The sequence below is a fragment of the Geospiza fortis genome, unplaced genomic scaffold, assembly GCF_000277835.1.
Source record: "Geospiza fortis unplaced genomic scaffold, GeoFor_1.0 scaffold11, whole genome shotgun sequence".
NCBI classification, from domain to species: domain Eukaryota; kingdom Metazoa; phylum Chordata; class Aves; order Passeriformes; family Thraupidae; genus Geospiza; species Geospiza fortis.
The window spans coordinates 2,940,841-2,962,758 of record NW_005054304.1 but is presented as its reverse complement, the minus strand read 5'-3'; the positions used below and the strand labels follow the sequence as shown (position 1 = coordinate 2,962,758).

The 21,918-nt window shown below is 37.0% G+C and overlaps 1 protein-coding gene across 1 annotated transcript in view; it reads right to left on the bottom strand.

Moving 5' to 3' along the window:
- Positions 1-21,918, bottom strand: part of TTC29 (tetratricopeptide repeat domain 29) — a 114,363-nt gene that overhangs the window by 41,318 nt on the left and 51,127 nt on the right. Inside the window, exons 8-10 of the mRNA XM_031066457.1 lie at positions 10,729-10,820; positions 5,250-5,373; positions 2,044-2,278 (exon numbers count right to left, since the gene is read on the bottom strand). Coding sequence (XP_030922317.1) covers positions 2,044-2,278; positions 5,250-5,373; positions 10,729-10,820 — 451 coding nt within the window. The remainder of the gene's footprint in view (positions 1-2,043; positions 2,279-5,249; positions 5,374-10,728; positions 10,821-21,918) is intronic.

The window sequence follows — 21,918 nt, the reverse complement described above, 5'->3', positions numbered from 1 at the left end:
CATAGGATGCACAGACATTCTCCTGGAAGGTAGAATAAAGGCTGTACCTGAAACTCAAAGCCAGCAAATTCTAATCTTGAATTGGTGCCAGGTCATGTTTTGCCAGACAAAGATATTAAAAATGTAATGCCAGTACTAACGAGAGATTTGGCACACGAAACATGAGAAATGTTACAGACTGTGCTGACAGTGTGACACTATGTTTTCCTGGATGTAATCTGGGTATCATGAGAGTAAGCTTGGAGCACTAATGAGAAGAATGATATTGAACTGGAAGAGCTGCTAAATATGCAGTAGCCACAGGGTTCCTGGAGTGAACTGGAACTGAAATGAAAACTGCAATACTGAAAGTAACAGAGGGTAAACTAGGCAGAAATACAGAAGGAAGAGAATCTCAGCAGGCAAAACTTGTTTGTGGTACCACGCTTGCCAGGACATAAAGGGCTTTTCTAATCATACTCTGTTTATCCCTGAAGTACTGTTAAAGAGGAGCAGGATTCTTGAGCTTAAAGGGGCACATATAATTTCAGGATATAAATGAGTTTCACAATTGACTGGGAAAAGCCATGTATAAAAGTTGAACAGAAAAGCCCTTTAGGTGCAAGAACTAAAACTCATATTGGAGATACAAAGTTCATTCTATGTCTTTGAGGTTCCTGTGGTTTTTTTTTTTTTGCTGTTGCCATTGTTGATTTTTGTTTGCCTCCTATTTTTATCAGCTACAGTTAGCAATCCTTATATGAAACGTATATAAAATTCTATTATGAATTATTTTTCTGTCCATCTCTGTCGGAATTCTTGGCATTTGCACTACAGGTCTAGAGAGGAGACATACACCCTAATAACTCTGACAGTCAACAAAATCTGTCAGTGTGCTAGATGTTCACTTATTGAGACACAAATCACAAATATAGATATGTATAGCCATTGAAGAAGTGTTACCATCACTAGAACTTTAAACAGAATGCTGTCTAATTTATCTCTTCAGCCTCCAAATGAATGCCCTTGTTCCATAATTCTCAGTTGCTCCCAGTGTTGCCTCTGGCATCCTGGCTCTTGGTAAATCGCTAATATCTTCAATTACCACTTATTGTATATACAAAATTCACCACTGAAGTTATACTTAATTTTCCACTTCTGTGAGAGGGTAAGATACACAAGAAAGCAGCAGTCAGGCAGTTCTTTGTCTTTAGGAGTAGGATAATTGAGGGAATAATAAAGTAACCCCGAAGCACCATATTGTGACTGCCCCAGTTGTCATTTATTTCCACTGCAGTCCAGATTCACACTTTTCACAGCAATGCAGAGCAGGAAGTTTTAAGGTAGAGTAGACATTTACCTCCCCCTTCCTCAGTACAATACAGTTTACTACTATCAGTACTTGGAGATAATGCATAATTCAGTTGTCTTGTATTAATGTATTGTACAAGGGGAAAAGAGCAAAGAAAATTTAACCCATGAAGAAAGAGGGCTACTCCACACCAAGTCCCCCTCTGCTCTTTCTGAGATAAGGAAACATAGTAAAGTAAGCAGACTTGCTTTTATTTTTTCCCTTTCTCTCTAATGTGAAGTACAAGGATACCAAAAATAAAGCAGTGTGTTTTTCTGGATTCAGAACTATGTCAAGCAGAAATTACTTCTCACTTTTAGTAACAGGGATCTTATTTTTGGATGCACTTGAAAAGCGTACTGCAAATGGAGATTATTATTATTTTCTTTAAAGATTAATACAATTATGTTTTGACTAAAACACGTAACTGTGGCGTTATGGCAAACAGCACTGAAAAAATGCAAGTTACCACCCAGAGCAACTACTAGTATCCATTTCTCCCAGTTATATTGCATTTTAACTTGTTTAATAGTTATATTGTATTTTAACCTGTTTAATTCAGCCTCTAAAACAAGCGCAAAAAGAAGTAAAGCCCAACCTCCGTTCTGTACAAGGATTAAACCCGGGAAATAATTTAATAAAACTCTACAAGAAAAATGACTTAAGTGTTGAGGACAATGCAGCACTAATGTGTTTCATAAGCACTGCCTTACCGGCTGGAAGAGGGTCAGTGCACATGTCACTTCTGTTTTGCTTCCATGCCAGCAGGCACTGCAGGCTGAGGGGATCGGCTGCTGCTGCTACGTGGCTGTTGAACGGCACCATCAGCTGATGAGCCTTGGCAATGCCACAGTAACTCTCTGTTTCAGCCACCAAGGGCAAATTGTTCAAAGCTTTTGCTGCCTCAGAGGCCTGACTGAAATATTCCAGAGCTTCGTTATAGTTCCCCTAGTAAAGAAGAGAGAAAAAAAAGAAAATTATGTTAAAAGCTACTTGTGGTCACCTGTATTTTATTTTGACATCACAGCCTGCTCCTCTGCCACCTCAGAGATGTGGCAGCCCACGGAGTGACTCGTGGCAGGGCATCAGGGAAATCACTCTCCCTTGCTGTTTTCTCACCTCTAAAATCCAGATAACACTGCCCATACATTTGAATGGAATAGCTTTTTGGTTATTTCTGTAGCATTTTGAGCATACAAATCCAAGTATATCAACACTAAGTATTAATACAGATTGCAGCCAAGGTTGTTTAGAAATTATTTTTTCCCTGCATTCAACATATCTGTGGAAGAAAAGGTCCTAATTTTTGGTAGTATTAAATCTTAAAAAATAATTCCTAAAAATGGAAAAAAAGGAGGATAAACTTAAAGCACAGAAAAGAACAGAAATTTAAACTTACTCATTTATAGGGGAAGAAAGGGGTATACAAACACTAGGGATATTCCTAATCACAAAAGAGAAAAAGTAGGAGAAATGTAGCCCAACTGTTGCTGAACTGAAAACTCAAATCATTTATCTCTCCATCCTACCATTGGCATGGAATTCTGCTGCTCTGATGGCAGAAACTTCTTGACTGAAAACATTTTCAGAGCTGTTTTATCCTTTCACTCTCACCTTGATTTAATAAGAATGAAATTCTCTTCTGTATGAAGACTGGGAGGTGAGACTCAAACTGGTACCTGTTTCACTTGACACCACTTTTTGGGATGAAAACTCCTATAACTGCTAAAATGTCCTTATAATTAAAAAAGGATAAAAAGGAGTAATAGCAATTCTGGTAGTCTTTCAGCTTTGTTTAATACAGCAGAAGAGCAGAATTAGGCCTATGAGGACACGGCAATGAATAAAGAATGATAAGCTGTAATATAATAAAAAGCAGAAACACCTACTTACCATACTCATGAGAACTATAGCAGGTTAAGTGATGCAATTAGTGAGAGGAATGTAGCAAATCAGACTAAGAAACTCAGAAAAAGTGAAATGAGAAATGACAGAATTATCATGCAAACTTCAGAGTGTACATATTAAGTAAGCAACCTGCTTATTGAACTCGGGGAAATGAGACCTACTACTCCTGCATAACACAAACCCAGGCATGTTAGGAAACAAGAAACATCTGGGTAAAACAATTGTGACTAGAAAGTAAACTGTGTGTACAGCATTGAAGAAAGACGGTGCTGGTGAGGGAATAGTGAGATGAGAGAACTGGAAAGATACAGCAACAGTACGGACAGAGCAAAGTGAATTTGGTCAAAGTGATTTGTGTTTGGAAGAACAGGAAGAGTTATATTGCAGGTTTACTAAAGGTCCCCATGGATAGATCTGGCTATAAACAGAAATATATTTAATTTGATGATGGTAATTCTGCAAATTTTATCACTGGGAGATGTACAGAGTTGAATAAAAAGACCCTAATAATGACTTAAGAGAATACTGGTGATGACAGCTGACACCAGCAGGCAGTGATCCAAAAGAAGAAATGTTAATTCACACTCAGTTTTGGTAAACACTGTTAACCTTGCAAAAAAAATATATAGAAAACAGGAAATTGCAAACTTCATGATTTTTAAATTTATGGTTAAACTAAATATTTTATATACATTAATATGATTAAGTTACTGCACTTGTGCCCTTCTACACCACCGCCTCAGCTCAAGGCAGAAAATTCTGAACTGAGAAAGAGAATTCGAAGAATAATCAAATAGAGAGTAATTAAAATAGCAGTTTTATTGATTTGATTATTAGCAATGGTGGAAGAAAGAATGAAATTCAGAAGTAGTTAAACAGAATTTGATTATTTTTCAGATTTGGAGGAGAATAATTCAGCACAGTGTCATATGACCCTTCTTCTAAGTTTCAGACCCATTTTAGAGTTACATCATCAAGTTGTCAAAGACCTTAATACTTAGTTTTCAATGGGAAACTCAGCATTTATATTAAGAACACATGTAAACAGAACATTCTCAGGCTAACTTAGAGATTATAGAGTAAAAAAAAATTCTACTGCTTATGAAATAAAAACAGGACAAACAGGACAGCAATTTTGGTAGTGGGAGTCCTCTGTAAGAGGAACCTAGGAAACAAAAAAAGGGTTATTTAGGGATAGTGTAAGTGAAAAGAGGAAAGTACTCTGTTCAATATATTACACACAGAACTGATGACAAAAAATATGCAACAGAAGATAGAAAGGGTATTTCTAGTTTTATTTTATTTGTAGTGGAATTGTTTCCTAAGTTACGTATTAGCCAGCACACAGAACAAATTATTTTTATTACTTATTGTATCTAAATAATTTTTTTGTAACAATTCAGTTCTAAAATAGGTGTTAAAGCATGAATCTTTGACTTTTTCAGCAATGTCTTTAACCCTTTTGATTTCAAAACCCAAGTGTCACTGCAGTGCAAGCGGAGACAAGAGAAAGTCCTTCCACTGCTAACAGACCTTTGACAAACTACTTGCTGCTGGAATCCATTTCATAAATTTGGCTGAGAGAATGTAGAGAAGAAATGTAGCTAAGATTATAAACAGCCCATTAGTATGCAATGCAGTATACATTCATGTACAGTGCAATAAAATTTCATTTGCATTAACTGATGACTCTTTATAGGCATATATGGCCCCAGTGGTGATCTGGATGAGGATTTTTCACAACATGTAAAGTTTGTCCTGATCTGAATTTGGAGGTTTTTATTCATCTATTTTAGAACAAAACTCTGTGTGTTAAATATGATGTGAAATTTTCACCTTTCTCAGAAAATTAAGGCACATTTCATTTAGTCACACAGTGACTTCTCCTTGGGTAGCTCCTGCAAGATGCAACACCTGGATCAAATCCTCCTGTGTCATGTCCTAGGCAAAACCAGATTTTACCAAGAAGCCAATCAAGTTGTTTGAAATCATTACTACAAACAGTACTTACTCTTTCATTGTGAACTTTTCCAAGTAGGACATTTGCATCTACCAGGCTTTGGCTTAGATGAGCACTCTCAGCATCCTTCATAAACTCTCCCAAGTACTTCACAGCCTCACTTGATTTTCCCTGACTGAAGCAAAGGACAGGGACAAAATGAAATATTTACTCAGATGGCTTCTTCAAATGCTGAAGATCTGCCCCCTTGTTCAGAAGCAACTTTACTTTGTGATGACTCATCCATGACTGGATTTTATTTCCAAATGGCCTCCAGCACTACCTGTGCTGAGCCCAGTGAGACTACTTCACACAGAATGTCTGAGGGCAAAACTGGATCCTTTCAGCAAAATAGAACAAAACCTTCTTTCAGAATACTGTGCCATATTTTAAGGCCATGAATAAAAACACAGGAGGATGATTTAAGAGGGCTTTTGGACTTTCGATTATTTTATTTTTTCTTTCTACTGAGCTGCTGATAATATCTTCAATTCAGCTGGACCTCACATCCTGACAAAATAGGGGATAGAGGTATGAAGGTGTTTTTTCCAGTAAGGCTTTCTGTCATCCAGAGCTGCTCTAGAACCTGGTGGTGCAGCAGCAGCTCCATAACAGTGCTGTATCTCAGTTCTGGGCTGACAGCCTTTCCCTGAACACAGCACTGCCCTTTGGCTGGCTGGATCAAAGGTGGCCAAAGTCACACAGGCAAACCTATAAACCATGGATTGCGGGTGCCACCCCCAAATCCCAGGGAGCTCAGAGCAACCTGAGGTCACAGCTGCATCTAACTTGAAAATTGGCTAACATACTTTGACAATAACATTTGCAGATTTCCTTTTTTTTTTTTTTTAATAAAGCCGGTCATATTAACAATATAAGACCTCAGCAGTGTGATTGCAAGATATAAGACAGACATCTGAGCTTGCCTGTGAATAAGGCTTGGTGCTCTTCTTCCCTTTAAGGCTGGAGTGTTATTCCAGCTGACCTCAATATTAGCCATGAACTTGAGTCACTAATGTAGGAGTGTAGCATGCTACATGTCAAGGCACCAAAACAGAAAATCCACTCTTAATTAAGAAATGCACAAAAATAGGAGTTTCTGTAAGCAATAAAGAACTGTGATTTATTTTCTCACCATCTTAAACTACCTTCAAGTTATATTCCGGCAGCAAATGATGGCCTGGCATTTATTTACAATACAGTTTTTATTGTAAACTATATTAGGGATATGTGCTTTCAAAATCTGGCAGAACTCTGAATTTCTCTCTTTTATACTGTTGGAGTAATTACAACAGCCTGCCATGAAACAGGAAACATAGCAAAGCTTAGCTACAAATTTAAAATATTGCAGTGATTATCTGTTTGTGACTAAGAGGGGTAAGATTACTACAAAAGGATGCTGAATCACTACAAACTAACATTCTTGAAATGGTCAAGTATATGCTACTGTAAAGCTTAGAGGTCAATTAGCAGACTTAGGTTTACTAAACTTTCCTAAGTATTTTATTACCATGAGAATACAAAACATACCGGACTGTAAACATCTACCAAATGTCAAAAGGCTTCTAAATTTTAGATTTAGAAGCACATATTTTTTAACCTGTTTTTTTTTTCCAAAGAAAAGAAAATCAAATGCTTCCCTAAAGAAATATAGCATATGATTTATATAAGTTAAAGGACAAGGTTAAAGTGTTAGACAAATATTAATTCCAGTTTTTCCAGTTTTCTATATGCAGTGCACAGGTGCAACTTGAAGAGCATATTATATGGTATAATCATTAAATCCATTCAACCAGACCTTTGAGAGTTAAAAACATATATTCTGAGGAAAAGGACTCCTTGGTCCAAGGAATGAGAATGAAACAGTGCAGAATATTTGTGTATCAAGGTGATTTCAGTTTCCAATTGGGAAAACAGGACTGTTAACACCCACATCCCCTGACAACTGTCCAATTATGTATATCACACTTGGCCTACTGTTTGCAGTAGAAGTAATCAATAAAGGATGTGGTTGAGTGAACATAGATTTTGGTTGAACCAATGCATGAAAACTTAATCATTTACTCAGAGTGGAGAAATCAAATAGAGCAGAGATGAAACAGCCACTAAGGGGTTTGTTGATTGTACCACCAAGTTTGTGGGCTAGAGGCTGAAAGTAATAAAGCAAATGGAATCAGTGACAGGAGAAAATGTAAAAAGGTTTTCTTAATTTCATGAATTAATAGAAATGTTTTGATGTATTTTTGGCCATTTTTTATTTTTCACATCAAAACTTCTGTTCCACATATAGAAAATATGAAAATTGCTAGGGCATATAACCTCTTTGAGGAAAACAGGAATCAATTTGATACATATCAGTAAGATATTTCTCACTGTTAGGACTTCACTTATGCCAGCCAGAAATCAGTTGGAACAGTTTAACAATTTTTCAAAGGAAGTACTTATAAAAGCACTACAGCTTGAGATACTTAAAGTATGCTAGAAGTATTACTGAAACACTTTATCCTGCACAAGACCTGATAACATGATAAACAGGTCTTTCCTACTCAAAGGGCTAATATTTTATAGTTCCTTCAAAAATCTACATGTTATTTTATACAGCCATACACTTTCTATCTCCTTAGACATCACCTTCCTAAATGCATAAAATGCAATTTCCTAAAGATATAGTCATTCATGATACCACAGAACAGTTACGATGACTTCAGCAGAAGAGATTACACATCTACAGCAACTCATTTTCCAGTTTCATGCTAAAATGCCCTATGAGATTTTTACCCCTATTAGACTTTTATGAAAATATGCACCTTTTATAGGATTGCTCATGTGATGGAATTGGATGTATAAATCATGTGTCCACAAGAAGTCATTACCATGGTGGACACTGGCAGAATAAGTCAAGAACATGATGCTATTATGTCAGATTCTTTCCCCTGGAAAATGACATGACTAAATGCACATGATAAAGATTTTCAGTTTCCCATAGTCTCTGGAAACATCTGCAGCAAAGATTTCACAAAATATTCCAAAGCCATAGAAAGGTTCTGAGCCATTCAGGAGGGCTCAGGCACTTTCTCCAATCTGTCACAAGGAAATAAGTGCAAATTCTCGCAGATATTATGGTTGAAATGCATTATTTTTGGGAAACAGTCATCTTTCTGTGAAGATGTTATTCATCAAATTTAAAATTATTTACACTAATCTAGCCTAGATCAGGTAACAATACAAGTAAAGGAAAATTGAACAAGCTGAATATGGGGGTTTTGTCACCAGCAGTAATTATTGGTACATTTATCCAAAGTGTTCTGTGTCCAGCTCTGGCATCCTCAGCACAGGATGGATGTGGACCTATTGGAGTGGATGCAGAGGAGGCCACCAAGATGCTCAGAGGGCTGGAGCACCTCCTATGAAGACAGGCTGAGAGAGTTGGGGTTGTACAGCCTGGGGAAGTCGCCAGGGAGACCTTATAGCTCTAATGTGAGCTTATAATAAAGACAGAGACAAATTGTTGAGCGAAAGTTGGGCCAGCTGCAACAGGACAAGGGGCAAGGGCTCTAAACTGAATGAGGGTTGATTTAGATCAGATGTATGGAAGAAATGTTTTACAATGAGAGTGGCAAAACACGGGAACATGTTCTCCAGAGAGGTGGTTGGTGCCCCATCCCTGGAAATATTCAAGACCAGCCAGGATGGGGCTTTGAGCAACTTGATCTAGTTGAAGATGTCCCTACTCACTGCAGGGGGTGGCCAAGCTGACCTGTAAAGATCACTTCCAACCCAAACTATTTTATGATTCTATCACTCTATGATTCATGGGTGCCCAGACTTTTCCACATGTAAGTTTCTCAAACAACTAAAAGCTGCTGAGAACTGTCATGACATTTGACAGCGTTGAACAGTTAATGCCTATCACACACCCAAAGCTCTTCAGAGCAGGTATATACGTAAGGTGTTTAATTTAATTAAATGCTCTCATGGCAAAACTACCAGATGGGTTTTATAAGAAGTAAAACAACAGCCATTTTTCAGAGAAAGGGTTTATGGTTGGATCTTCAGCAAGAAGACTCAATCTATTCCCTAATCTATTCTTCAGTAGAATAAATCCCCGATCCTACACATGAGACTGAACTACTCCTTCACCTAAATTAATCAGAATATTCCCCTTCCAGGAGAATTCCTTAAATACTAAACTGAGGAGTCTTACTGCTCTTAGTATCTGCTCCCACTGCTCCTCATCTCCTATTTTCCTTCTTTTTCAAACTGCAACAACTAGATAGCAGTGGGACTGTCCATTCCTGGATAGCTAAAGAATGCTCCCAGAAGGTGTGGAATACAGATTTGATACAGAAGAAAATCACTAGCCACTCCGTCTTTAGGTCTGCTTTTAAGAAAAGAATTGCATTGGCATGATCTTTCAGATGAAGGGTTTAGCAAACTAACTTCATAAAGATCTCAAAATCTCAAACTTCTGAGTAAATAAATGCATGTGCCCTCATTCCAGAATGCCTAAATCACAGAAAGGAAATTAACATGGTTTTAAAACTGAGACCTGGTATTCTCAGTCTGTTCTGTGTCTTTTTGAGTATCTTTTCATGTCCTTATTTAGGATGCTCAGAATACATGTAGACATGAATTATGCATCAGAGAGCTGAAGAAGACTGTGGTTGTGGCTGATCCCTATGTGCTTGGATAAGGCCAAGAGACAAGGGATCTGACTCAAAGAGGAGAATTTGCTCTGCACACTGAAATAAACCAGGTGACAACTCCCTCTCCATAAACAAATGCCAAGCTCTATCATGCATCATATGCACTGAGGTCTTCAAACATAGGATAAGTCAAGAATAAGCAACTTTCACTTTAATCTCTTTTTTCCCTATCTCATATGATAATTTCATTAGGCGACTTTATGTCAAAATTATTTGTACCTGAACTAATTCACCTGGAGGAAGATTTTAATGCCAGATGCTGAAATAAAAATATTGAACACAAGCATCGTATCTGCAAAAAATTTGTACCTAGTTACACATGCACAAACCAGAAATGCCTCCACACAGTAAGCAAGTGCAATAAATGGAAACTTACAGTTCAGAAAGCATTACACTGAGACACCTACTGGAGCTTGCTACATTCTTCCAGATTTTCTTTCTTTCTTAACCTGGAAAATAGGTCTGCATTTCTATTTTCCAGTAAGGTAAGGTCCCCCATGAACAAAAAAAAACAACCAACCAAAACCCCAACACTTAAAAATCCCTCAAAATGTGGAAGAAAAAGGACATGTTATAGTTACAGGCAAAGAAAAACCAGAACCATACACTTTAAGAAATGTGTAACAGTTTAAAATAACTTTCGATGAAAGGGTCACTTACTGCAAAAAGGGCATTGCTTAAAATTTAAGTAGTCAGTAATGGAAAGCGACAGACCTCTAACAATTTAAGTCTTTCACAGCTGAGTGAATCTGCACTGACAGTCAGACAAGGATGCGCTAACCTACCTTGCCAGGATCTTGGCTACAGCTGCATATGCTCTGCCCAGGCCAGCAGAATCACAAAGGCTTGTGAAGATTTCTACAGAGGTGTTCAAAACCTGTGAAACAGGAAGGTAAAACCAGTAAATATGCCAATAGGAATTTCCACTTTTTCTTCCCTTCCTAATCTCTCTGCCCACACAGAACACAAAATTCAAGCTTTCTCACTTCTACAACTGTTCTCTAATTAGCCATGATGGGACTAGGGTTTTGATCATTATTTATAGTTGTTTGAAACTACTCAATAATTACAAATCAAAAAAACATAACTTGCAATTATATCTCCGTGTTTTGGCAATTTGCAAAAAACCAAAGAAGTACTCCCTAATTTGCAGTATAAATTTCCTTATCCATAATTTAAAAGATTTTAAGAACCTGTGCTTTTATGAGTTTCTGATAATCAATGACTTAAAATGGTTCCTTTGCATCCATACTGTTTTAGAATGATATGCTGAAATACAACTCAGTATTATTTTTGTTTCTCTAATTTGTCACAACTTATCTTAGTACAATTCAGATGCCACAAAATGGAATAAATTACAGGTTATATGTTTAATCTACGTTGGCTTAAAGTACTGTAGATAATGCTGCTACTTTTCTGATTAATTATTCACACATGAGAAGCTTGTTAACATTAGCTTGGAATCTACTCTATTATTATGAACCCTGCCATAACTGAAGGCTTACAGCTGCTGCATAAAATCATATGATCTTAATTTAATTTAACACTGATATCACCTATACTGCAGAATTCTTCTTTTCATCCATTTTTTTCCAATGGTGATGACAGGAAAGTGCATATAAAATTAAATCTTATTCTTTCATCCCTCCTCTTTGTTGCTTGACCCAATCTATTACACACATGAGAAAACAAGAAATCTCCAAAGACTCTCTATGGAAATCCTTTTTGCACATTTCCAAGAAAGGAGCAGTGAATGTCATTTACCAGTTCTGAAGGAGGATAGGAGATGCCCAGGGACATATGACAGTATCCTGCATGCCCCAGGATGCCTATTTATACTGAGGTAAAAGATTGGGCATTTTCTACTCAGAGCACATCCCTGTCACTGGCAAAGTGCATGGTTCAGGAGAAGACAACCTGTGTGTGCTAATGCTGTGGGTGACACCATTTCCATTGCTGTTTCTACCACTCAGATTTCCTAGTTCTTGAAAGAGTTTTTCTACATGCAGCAGCATCCCTGGACATGACTTCTATTCTTTAGCTACACAAGCTCTGTGTGCACCAAAAGTAGCATTTATTAACGTGCACTGCCCTATTTATCATCTCTCAAGTACTTTCTTATCAGTAGTGTTCTAATGTTGCATCCTATCCTTGCAGGTCACTGCCAATTGAGTTATCAATGCATTAGGTGTGACAGAAAGAGTACAAAGGCACCTCAGTTAGGAAGTTGTCACATCAGCTCAGAAGCCTCCCTAAACTGAATACATACATGATGTTGACAGTGCCTGCAGTACATCCTTCTAATAATCCAGGATGGTAGCAGAAACACACAGGTGTCTGAGAAATAATTCCTGGTATTGCATTTAGCTCAAGGGACCTACAGCATCTGTTGTAATAATTGTGCCCATATTAGAAAACCTGCTATTAGAATGTCAGGAGGTGTCACAAATGTTATGTGCTGGACTGAAACAGTTCCTACTTTAAACTGGCCTCTACAATATTAAGCTTGGATACAGGCCTGCAGTCATTACTATCTGGCACAGAAAGGTTACTTAGAAACCTAATGCTTTGGCTACTGTACATTTTTTTCTATTAAAAACATCAAAAAGCCTGAAAAGTACAGATAAACCCAAGGAAAAAATCATACAAAGCATAGCTGAAGTAAAAAGTTGGTTCATGCATTGCTGCAACAGCTGCGAGAAAGAAGGAAGTAAATAAATAAAGCCCCTCACTCATATTGATGGAAAGTGCTCATTTTGGTCCCAGGTTACTACTACTCTACACAAATCAGATATTTCATTCTAAATAATGAGGAAATAACATTAATTAAATCACCTCCATGAAAGGGAGGAAATCTTGATAAATTACCATAAAAAATGTACTCTTTATATCTGTATTTCAAATTACACCTCCAGCTTCAGGTAACACATGGGGACACAGAAAAGGACACAGGAGCTTGATGGAAAGGAGCTGTGCATCCCTGGATGCCACAACTGCATAATATCCACTTATGTGAAAGAAGTGAAGAAGGTTCTTCTCGTCTGTGATGTATGCCCAACCTTCAACACTCAGGATAGAAACATTCCAGGCCAGAAACATTTCAGCATAGAAAAAGAGGAACAGATAGAACAGGTTAAAATGATGGTTAAACAAATAAGCATTAAGGATTTCACCCAGAGTCTCTTGAAATTACAGCACATTTAAAATTTTCATTTAGAACAAGAAAATTATGAAGTTTACATGCTGGAAAATCAAACAGAATCAACACAGTGATGCCTTCTAGAATCTATAAAAAACCAACAAATGAGCATGAAAACTTTCCTGATTATTTTTATGGGATAGGAACAACCAATCCATCTAACTGGCTTCCTGTCGATACCTCATAGGAAAAGACATACATGTGGCAGAGAGTATTGAATGGGCAGGGTTCTGCCAGTCATCTATCAGTTCTTTGGGAAGTGGATAAATATTGGGAACACGGGTTAACATTTGGATTTAATGGAATTTATAGGTTCCCAATGAAAATTTTCTCTTTAGAAAGAAGCATGGCCAGAAAATGGTATTATATATATATATATGTACATATTGGTCATTCTGTGCAGGGGAAAATGACATCCAAGGAAGAACTGGAATAATTAATAATCAATGCTGAAAACTCCTACACAAATGGGAAGTTTTACTAGATGGGAAAAATTCAGACAACAAAAGAAAAACCATCTTATTAAGGTAAGGTGCTTCTGCTGCAGTATTCTATAGCAAATATTGTGTTTGAAAATGTCATCTTGGTAATTTCCTTTGTAATTATTCATTAATTCTTTTATTCATTAATAAAGATATAAAACAATGTGTAAATAGATATTGAATGGGACTATGTAAGAATCTATACTGGTAATGTATAATTAAAACCACTTTGGGTATTACACTGGTTAGCTAAGTTTCCTTCTCTAAAGTTAGACAAAGTTTCCAGAGATTTAGAGTTACTGAAGGGGTAAAATGTCTGTTTTTTCCTTTATATTTTTGTTTGTTTGTTTTTTTAGAATTAGCCATGCACAAACAGTTCTGAGGAAGGAAGCTTTTACAATAGATTTATCTTGATCATGCTAGACTCCATTATAAAATTATAAAATTTCCATATTCTTTCAAATACAGTTTGATACTCCTAGCAACTAGTGGGAAAAGATTGTTGTATATGAGGTTGAACAGATTAGAATAATGTACAGTCCTTTCTACCTCTATATAAAAATGTAACCAAAGCTTAACAACATAACAATTATAAAAAACACACTGATTCTGGTCACAGATTATTTTTTGGATCAATGTGACTAAGCACATTGACTATCTCAAAATTTTTACTTCTATGGGTCTGTGGAAACACTAGCTTAAAAAACCCAAATAACATGAAAGTCAAAGTCTAATACAGAAATGAACAGTGTGTTTCAATCACTTTTCCTCCTTTGTGCAGGATGTGGGAAGGTAGAAATGCAAGGTGGACTTCAACTTTGTCTTCCACATAACAGACCACAGGATAGCTCCTGTGGGAGCATCCATTCACAAAATCAACTCTCTTTCAGTGTCTTTGTAAGTCTGTTGTGTCTACAATTACAGTGTAAAAATAAAGTCTTAAGCTCTGCTTAAATCCACAAAGAGGAGCCTGTTTGTGGTATGGCTCTAACACTAATTCTTTAGCTAGTGGTGAATGTCATATTTACCTCCTTTTCCAAGAAAAATATTAGTAAGCTCTCAGACCCAGATTTCCTTCTCAGTTATCTCAGCATTATGCCAGGCTGACCCTCCAGGGTTTATTCCATCAATATAAAACAGATACAGGAGCTCCTCCCCCAAAACCCCCCTCCATTCAAAATCCCACCCTTTATTTTTTATTGTTGTCACATCTGTAATTCTTTTATATGTAAACAAAACCACACACTCCATTAGCATACACAGGACTCAGACAAAAGCACAGAAGCTCTGCTGAACACTGGTACATCTGGGGATAATGGACAAAAGAGAAAATATTGAAAGTATGAATTTATGTTGAATAAAGAACATCTATCCAACTCAGCACAAGATTAATGCTACTACCAGCATTTCACTGTTTTGGTAAAATACATTTCTCTGACAAGCACATCATGAGATAACACTGATTTATAATACTGTAACTTTAAAAAATACAAAAACATAGTTCTGCTTTCAGCTTTAGGTTTGATATTGTTGCCAAACTTTATTGGAAATACATTTATTTTGATTTCTGCAAATCTAGCTGTGTTTAGCCATTTCACAGCTGGTGAGCAGGAAAGATGCTTCTGCCTCATTTACAGATCTTGAACATGAATCAGACAATCAACTGGACCATTAGTCAAAGAGATCAGTAGCTAATGATTCCTGACAGGCACTGCAGTGGCAGGCTACGGCCCAGCCTGGCTAGTAGCATCTGACAGTATTTTTCTGAAGTCAACAATAGGTGTTGGTAGACAGACAATGCACTTGAGTGAGAGTACAGGACTCAAACCACACCGTACCTCTTAAATACTTTCAGAAAAAACCACGTTGTTCTGATGGTTACTAAATAAACACTTTGATATAGTCCAGTGAAAATAAGAGACCATACAATTGTATGCATAGGCACTCTGCAGTTCAATGAACTCTGACCAGTATCTGCCCCAGAAACGCATATTTAAAAATTACAAAAAAGTGCAGTCTTTATTGCCATAATTTGAGTGGTTACACACTTGTGGCCATGCTGAGTAAGATCAAAGAAAAGTTTCACAATACAAACCCAGATGCAATCTTATTTTTTGCCAAAACGCAGCGTGGGAGAGGTTGGACAGCAAAAGAAAAGGCTATTGTTCATGAAATGTATTGATCACAATGTGCAGAGCTCACTGATCCCAGGAATATTACACACCAGTACCTGAATGGCAGGCTACACCTTGTGCAAATGCTAAATGTGTTCAGGCATAGTGAGCATCCAGGGTAGATGCTGCACAAATTCCATCTGCATGCTCGCAGCTCAGGAATACAGAAACTGGGTGCCACACCCAGGAAAGAGACAGCACTCCCTGATTTGACTGAACTGTTACCTCTCCCTCTTTACTCGTAACTAAAATTCACCAACTCAGTCCTGTGAATGTTAACTCCTTGCCCTCAGCCATATCCACTTACACAGGCTATAGTCTTGGATAAATTACTAGAAATACACAAATGTTGTCAATCTTCTTACAGAGACAGGAAGACTTCAGCTGGAATTAGTCAAACTGGTCTGTTCCAGAGCTCCTATTCCAGGGACTTTATTTGGATAATGCATAAGGACACATCTTGCAGCAAGGGGTCAGGGACAGGGCGGGGAAGTAGAAGAAGCCAGCCAGAAGTCTGTCCAAGCCAAATGTCAAAGGGGAACACCCTGGTTGAAGACTTTCCAGAGCTAGGACATGGCTATCACTGAGGCGCTGCTTGGCTCCACTCTCCCTGTGGGTAATTAATCCAGTCCACACTCCTCCTCCCCTGATCTACTGGGCTATCAAGAGCAGTGTTTACCCTCATGCTCTACAAACACTCAGCAATACATGCTTCAGGTTACTTGTGTGTGCATCTGCTTGAAGGATTAAGGGAGGAAGACAAACATTTCACTCATTCCTTAACAGTCTATCAAGATCAGACCTAAGGCTCTTTGCCTGTATCAAGTCTTGTCTGCCTCATATAATACTCAAGGCATGTACATTTAGCTGTGATTCTGAATGGATGATATGTAAATACAAGTAACTAATTGAAAAGGTTCCTTTCCCTAGAGTAATTTCAAACTTCTATTGGCTTCCACAAGGTCAGGAGTTCACCCTGCATGCTTCATTTTGCTGCACAGAAAGCTTAAAGAGATGAAATGTACAGATGATTGAATAAAGGTTAATTTTTGTTTCTGCCTTACTGTCCTTAATTCTGCACTTCTGTGCCACCAATAATTATATTAATTCTAATTCTTTAAACAACAACTTTGCAGGAATGAAATAATAATTTTCTTATTTCCTATACCTAATAAAGGGTTTTATTATTAATTCATATTTGAAAAATGTTCAAAAAGTCATCCAGGTCCTTTAGAGCAAAAAAACTATGCAAACATCAAATCCAAGTATTTTCATTTACTATTATTGTACAGTTTGAAATTTCCACTGCAAAAGACATTGCCCTAGTGAAGGTTACTGCAATCTATATTTAGGACAAGAATATAATGTTTTCCAAGCCAGCCATTGTTGACATATTTCTTCAAAATAAAGCATGGCTTAACAGTCTGGAGTGAAGAAGCTTCATCTGTTACCCTTTAACAGCAATATAAGAGGAAAAAACAGTTTATGTATCTTTTCCATCCTGACAGATGTGACAATAGCTGGAAACACTGTGCCTGCCAAGAGCTTTTATCAAGTATGTTATAACAACTAGTAATAAGTGTAAATAATAAATGGCTACGATCTTATGGGAAACGGTGGCAATACTAAACAATTTTTGGTGCTTGCTGATGGGAGTCTGCTAGCCCTGGAATTCCCTGGCTTCCCAGTAGAGTTTTGGCCTGACAATAAACAACAGTTTAATACTTTATCTAATCCCAGCCAGGAGGTAAGTTCAACAGCAAGCTTTTGCAGATGTTCACATCCAATAATCTATTCATAATTGATGAAACAGGGAGGTCAGATGTAATGGTTGCTACTATTCCAGCAACAAATAAATGGTTATTGACAAAACAAGGCAGTGTGGCGCTGAGTGCTGAGCAGTGACAAGCATGAAACAGGGCTGAGACAGAAGTAGTGATGTGAATACAGCCCTTCATCTTGAGAATTCCTCTATGTGATGTGTGGCACCAGGGCCACTCCGACACATCAGCAGATGGAGGTGACTTGTAAAGGAAAAGTGAGATTCTGCAAGCACATAAAAGACAAAGGCAGAGCCGGGGGAAGAAACAAGGAGAAAAGGGTGGACAGGACTGGAAATTGGGGTAAGTGCAATAATGTGAATTGTTAAGAAATGTTTTTGTTTGCAGGACTGTGATCCAGATGTCTGGACTGCTTTTATCGGATTGTTGTGTCTACATGAATGTACCTGGCTGTCAGATCACTGTAGCCTGCTAAGCTAATAGCAGCATAATATATATACCTGCGTGCTTAAATGCCCATTACTTCTTAGACAAAGCACCTATAAATATTCTGCTTCATACTTACTTATACCTTGAACAGATATTTTAAACTACACAGAGTTTTCCTAGCTAAAAGTAAGCAAGCAAGCAAGCAAGCAAACAAACAGTTAAATTTGCATAACAATTGTAAAAACTGCAGAGATAAACTAGTAAAGTGTAAAACCAATTTAAATTAGATAATGTAGTGGGTACTTTTCTGTAAACCAATACAGAAGTTCAAGAAGGGAGCTCATTCAGCTGAAAACCTTATACTCTTCACGTTTTAACCCTTCTAATGCAGTAAAAGAATTAATAGACTGTTCTTATTGACTGAATAAAACTTGAGTCATTTAGATGCAAATAGACACTTGAGATCTTTTGCATCCATTTCAGTGCTAAAATATAGTATTTCTACAATGTTTACTGTGTAATATTCTAGTATGAAAAACAGCTGAATGAGATGGGGACCTTTACTGTATATGCAGTCATAAAAAGATTTCAGACAGAAATATTTTAAATATTAATATTACTAAAATCATTTAAAGCACCAAGGAATGTGAAATCGATTTCTTTAGAAGTACAATTTATTTCACACTTTGCTACCAATTCTTTCAATCAGCTCTGAAATAATACATAAGCTGAAAGCAAAACAGCAAAACAAATTGCTTCTAGCAAGGAGGCACCAAGCTCCCAGTTTTACACAGACATGCCCCAGTGTTTTAACTTCTCAGGTTATTTATCTATCAAATGATAAATTTTAAATTCCTCAAGATCTAATGCCTGAGTCAAGACCTACTCTCCAATTTAGCCATGAATGATTCTGATCAAGCAAAGTTGTCAAGCATTTGCGAATACTTGAACATATGACTTGTCCCCCCAAAGTCATTGAGAATAACTGAATTGAAATTTAAACACATATTTAATAAGTGAATTGCGTAGCTTGAACTGTACCAATTTGAGTAACCAATCTAATTTTAAAAGCCTTACTTTACAGATTCTTTTTTATAATCTGTTCATTAGAATTAACGATACAATGGAAAACAAAACCTCCCAGATTACGAATACATTTACATTTATGTACTGAAATTCCTGAATTTGTACAGTGTGAGTACAAATGTTTCCTTTTTCACAACACATTAAGAATCTGACTTCTGTAAGTAGATTATCTAACAAAATTAGAAAATTTCTCTCAGAGTTCCTCAGCCATTTGCCACAGCCCTGGGTATAGAATGTGCAGTTTCACTAGTGGAAGGGCACTAATGGGCTGGCAGTTCCTAAGATCTTGTATGTTATTGTTATCAGACAACAAACTATGGACTTAGACATGCTATACCTACACCTTTCCCTCAACTATGTACAGCATTTAGGTTCTGAGGTATAGCACACCTAAGCTAGAAATCCAATGTGGGAATGAAATGAGGGGAAACTTGACATTGGCAGGTGCTTAAAAAAAAAAAAAAGAAAAAGGGAGAACAAGAGAAAAAGGAGCATATTTTATTAGCTACTCTAAAAAGTTTCAATAGATTCCAGAGAAAATGCCCAAATCACACCCTGTAACAGACAAAAGACAGTTACTGGAGTTTCAGAAATCTCAGTCAGGACAAGCTAACTGTAACCTGCTTTTCCAGAAGCAGACCCTGTCTAGATGTGTCCCCAGTCTGGATTCCAACCTGCCTGGGAAAGCACAAGGAAGAGCCACCTGCACTGGGCACACCAGGGGAGAGATGCAGAGGCTGCTCCATCCCAGCAGCAACACCAAAAAGGTGAGACCTGAGCTGAGGCTCCATGACTGCCAAGTGCTCTGCCCACCATGCCTTGTGAAAACCAGATGTAAAGATATTCTTATTCCCTAGCAGAGCAGTTCATGGAATTTTTATGGCTTTGTCCTCAATTTTTCAAGATATTAGAGTTGAGCAAACCCCCAGTAAGGGTAGTTTGCTTCTTCTGAGTTCAAACATAACAGTTAGGAACAATTTCTCAGAAATAATTCAGACTTATGCAAATAATTCTCTTGATCATAGAATCTCTGTTATGATGTAAATATACTTTAACTAGTGCTGCACTGCACTCCCCTCCAGTTCTTTTCCATGCTCATACAGAAAGTGTGTCTAAGTGCCTGCATGTGTGTGTAAGGCAATAATAAAATAATAAATAATGATAAAATATTACAATTTACCATTTTTAAGTAGAGTCAAAATATTACAAAAAATAGATTTTGAAGTTTGGGAAACCACATTTGGTATGTTAAATAGCAGAACTTATAAATGCAGGATGTTTAATATATGTATTTTAAGTAAGGCTACATAACCTTATAAATATGTATAAATGAAGAAACTTTCATACGTTTCAGAAGTAGAAACAAACAAAACAGTGTCATTAGGCACAGCCCTATTTAAAATTGAGGTTTCAAACTTTTTGTCACCAACTTGTATTAATATTCTTGAGAACACCAGTGGTTAGACAATTCTAACATTCTGAAAAGGTGCTATAGGTTTATCTAATGGATTGAGCACTCAAACTTTCAACTCACTGCAGTAGTCCTACTCTTTTGGGGTGTATAAATGAATAAACTGAAAATTGTAATGGATGAGATGGAAATCCAGCCATTCATGGTGTTTTGGTAGCCGTTCTTATGCGACATGAGACTCCTGAAAAGTAGGGTCAATATCAACATGTTGCTAGAGCATTCATTGTTGCTGTGGGAAAACATGGAATTGTGATTTTTCTTATCATCAGGTAATAGATTTTTTTAATGTATTTAATATTTTTTGTTTCTTCTGCTCTGTAATTTTTGTATTAACTAGACTACTGTAATTCTGCAGCAGGACTGCATTTAAGAGTGTTTTCTTATAGAGGATATTCTTGTGGCAAATTTATCTTCACAAAAATCCACATAACTGAAGGGAGTTCCTATGCTGCCATTAACCAAGGAAAATTCAATCTGAACCATAGACTGAAAAGGAAAATGACACAATGTTTCAAGGCAAGCATAGTGGACACCATAACACCAAGGTGCAAAACTGTGTCATGTACAGAAAAGTATTGAAGGAAAGTAGCATTGCTGTTTCTCATAATTAGAACCCTTTTCCCCACAGGTTTTCAAGGAACTGGTTAAGATAGGAAAAATCTTATTTACCTTAAACCCACAAAAGAACTCCTTCCTTCACTAAGAGACTGTTAACTTTCATGTCCAAATTAAAAGTTAGAACTGTCCTTCACTTTAAGAATTAAGTGCTAAATTAACAACAAAAAATTAGCTGAATGATCAGACATTGATCTCTTTCCTGAAGTTCTAGGTCTTCTTTAGTGTTGTCAACACAAATAATTTTTAATTTCTTATTTCTCTCAGCATTTGAGTCAGTCTATTTTGTCAGGACAAAGTTCACTCCCAATATTAATCCTCTCACATAAATTTGTTTGCATTATCTTCACCAGTGTCTAGCAGCAGTGGGACCCTTCAGGAACATGAAATTTAACCAGTTTCAAAACTAGGCCACTCACTTCTCTGTACATAATCTATTGCCAGTGTCAAGATCAATCAGAAGTGCCTCTCTTCTAAGAAGGCTCAAAGTTTTGGAGTTTTACTCCTCAGATATGAAAACCACTAAATTCCTATATTAATAGAGTTTTAAAAACAGTTTAAAAGTCACTTCAATGAAAGTGGAGCCTCTAGGAATGATGAGACTTCTTAAACTGGTATGCTAACATGTTTTTCCAAGCATGTGATGCCATTTGCTAAGCTGAAAATGTTACACTTCATTACTAATGGCTAAAGATCACTTAGACATGAATAAAGGACAGTATGTCTTATTTAAAAGAA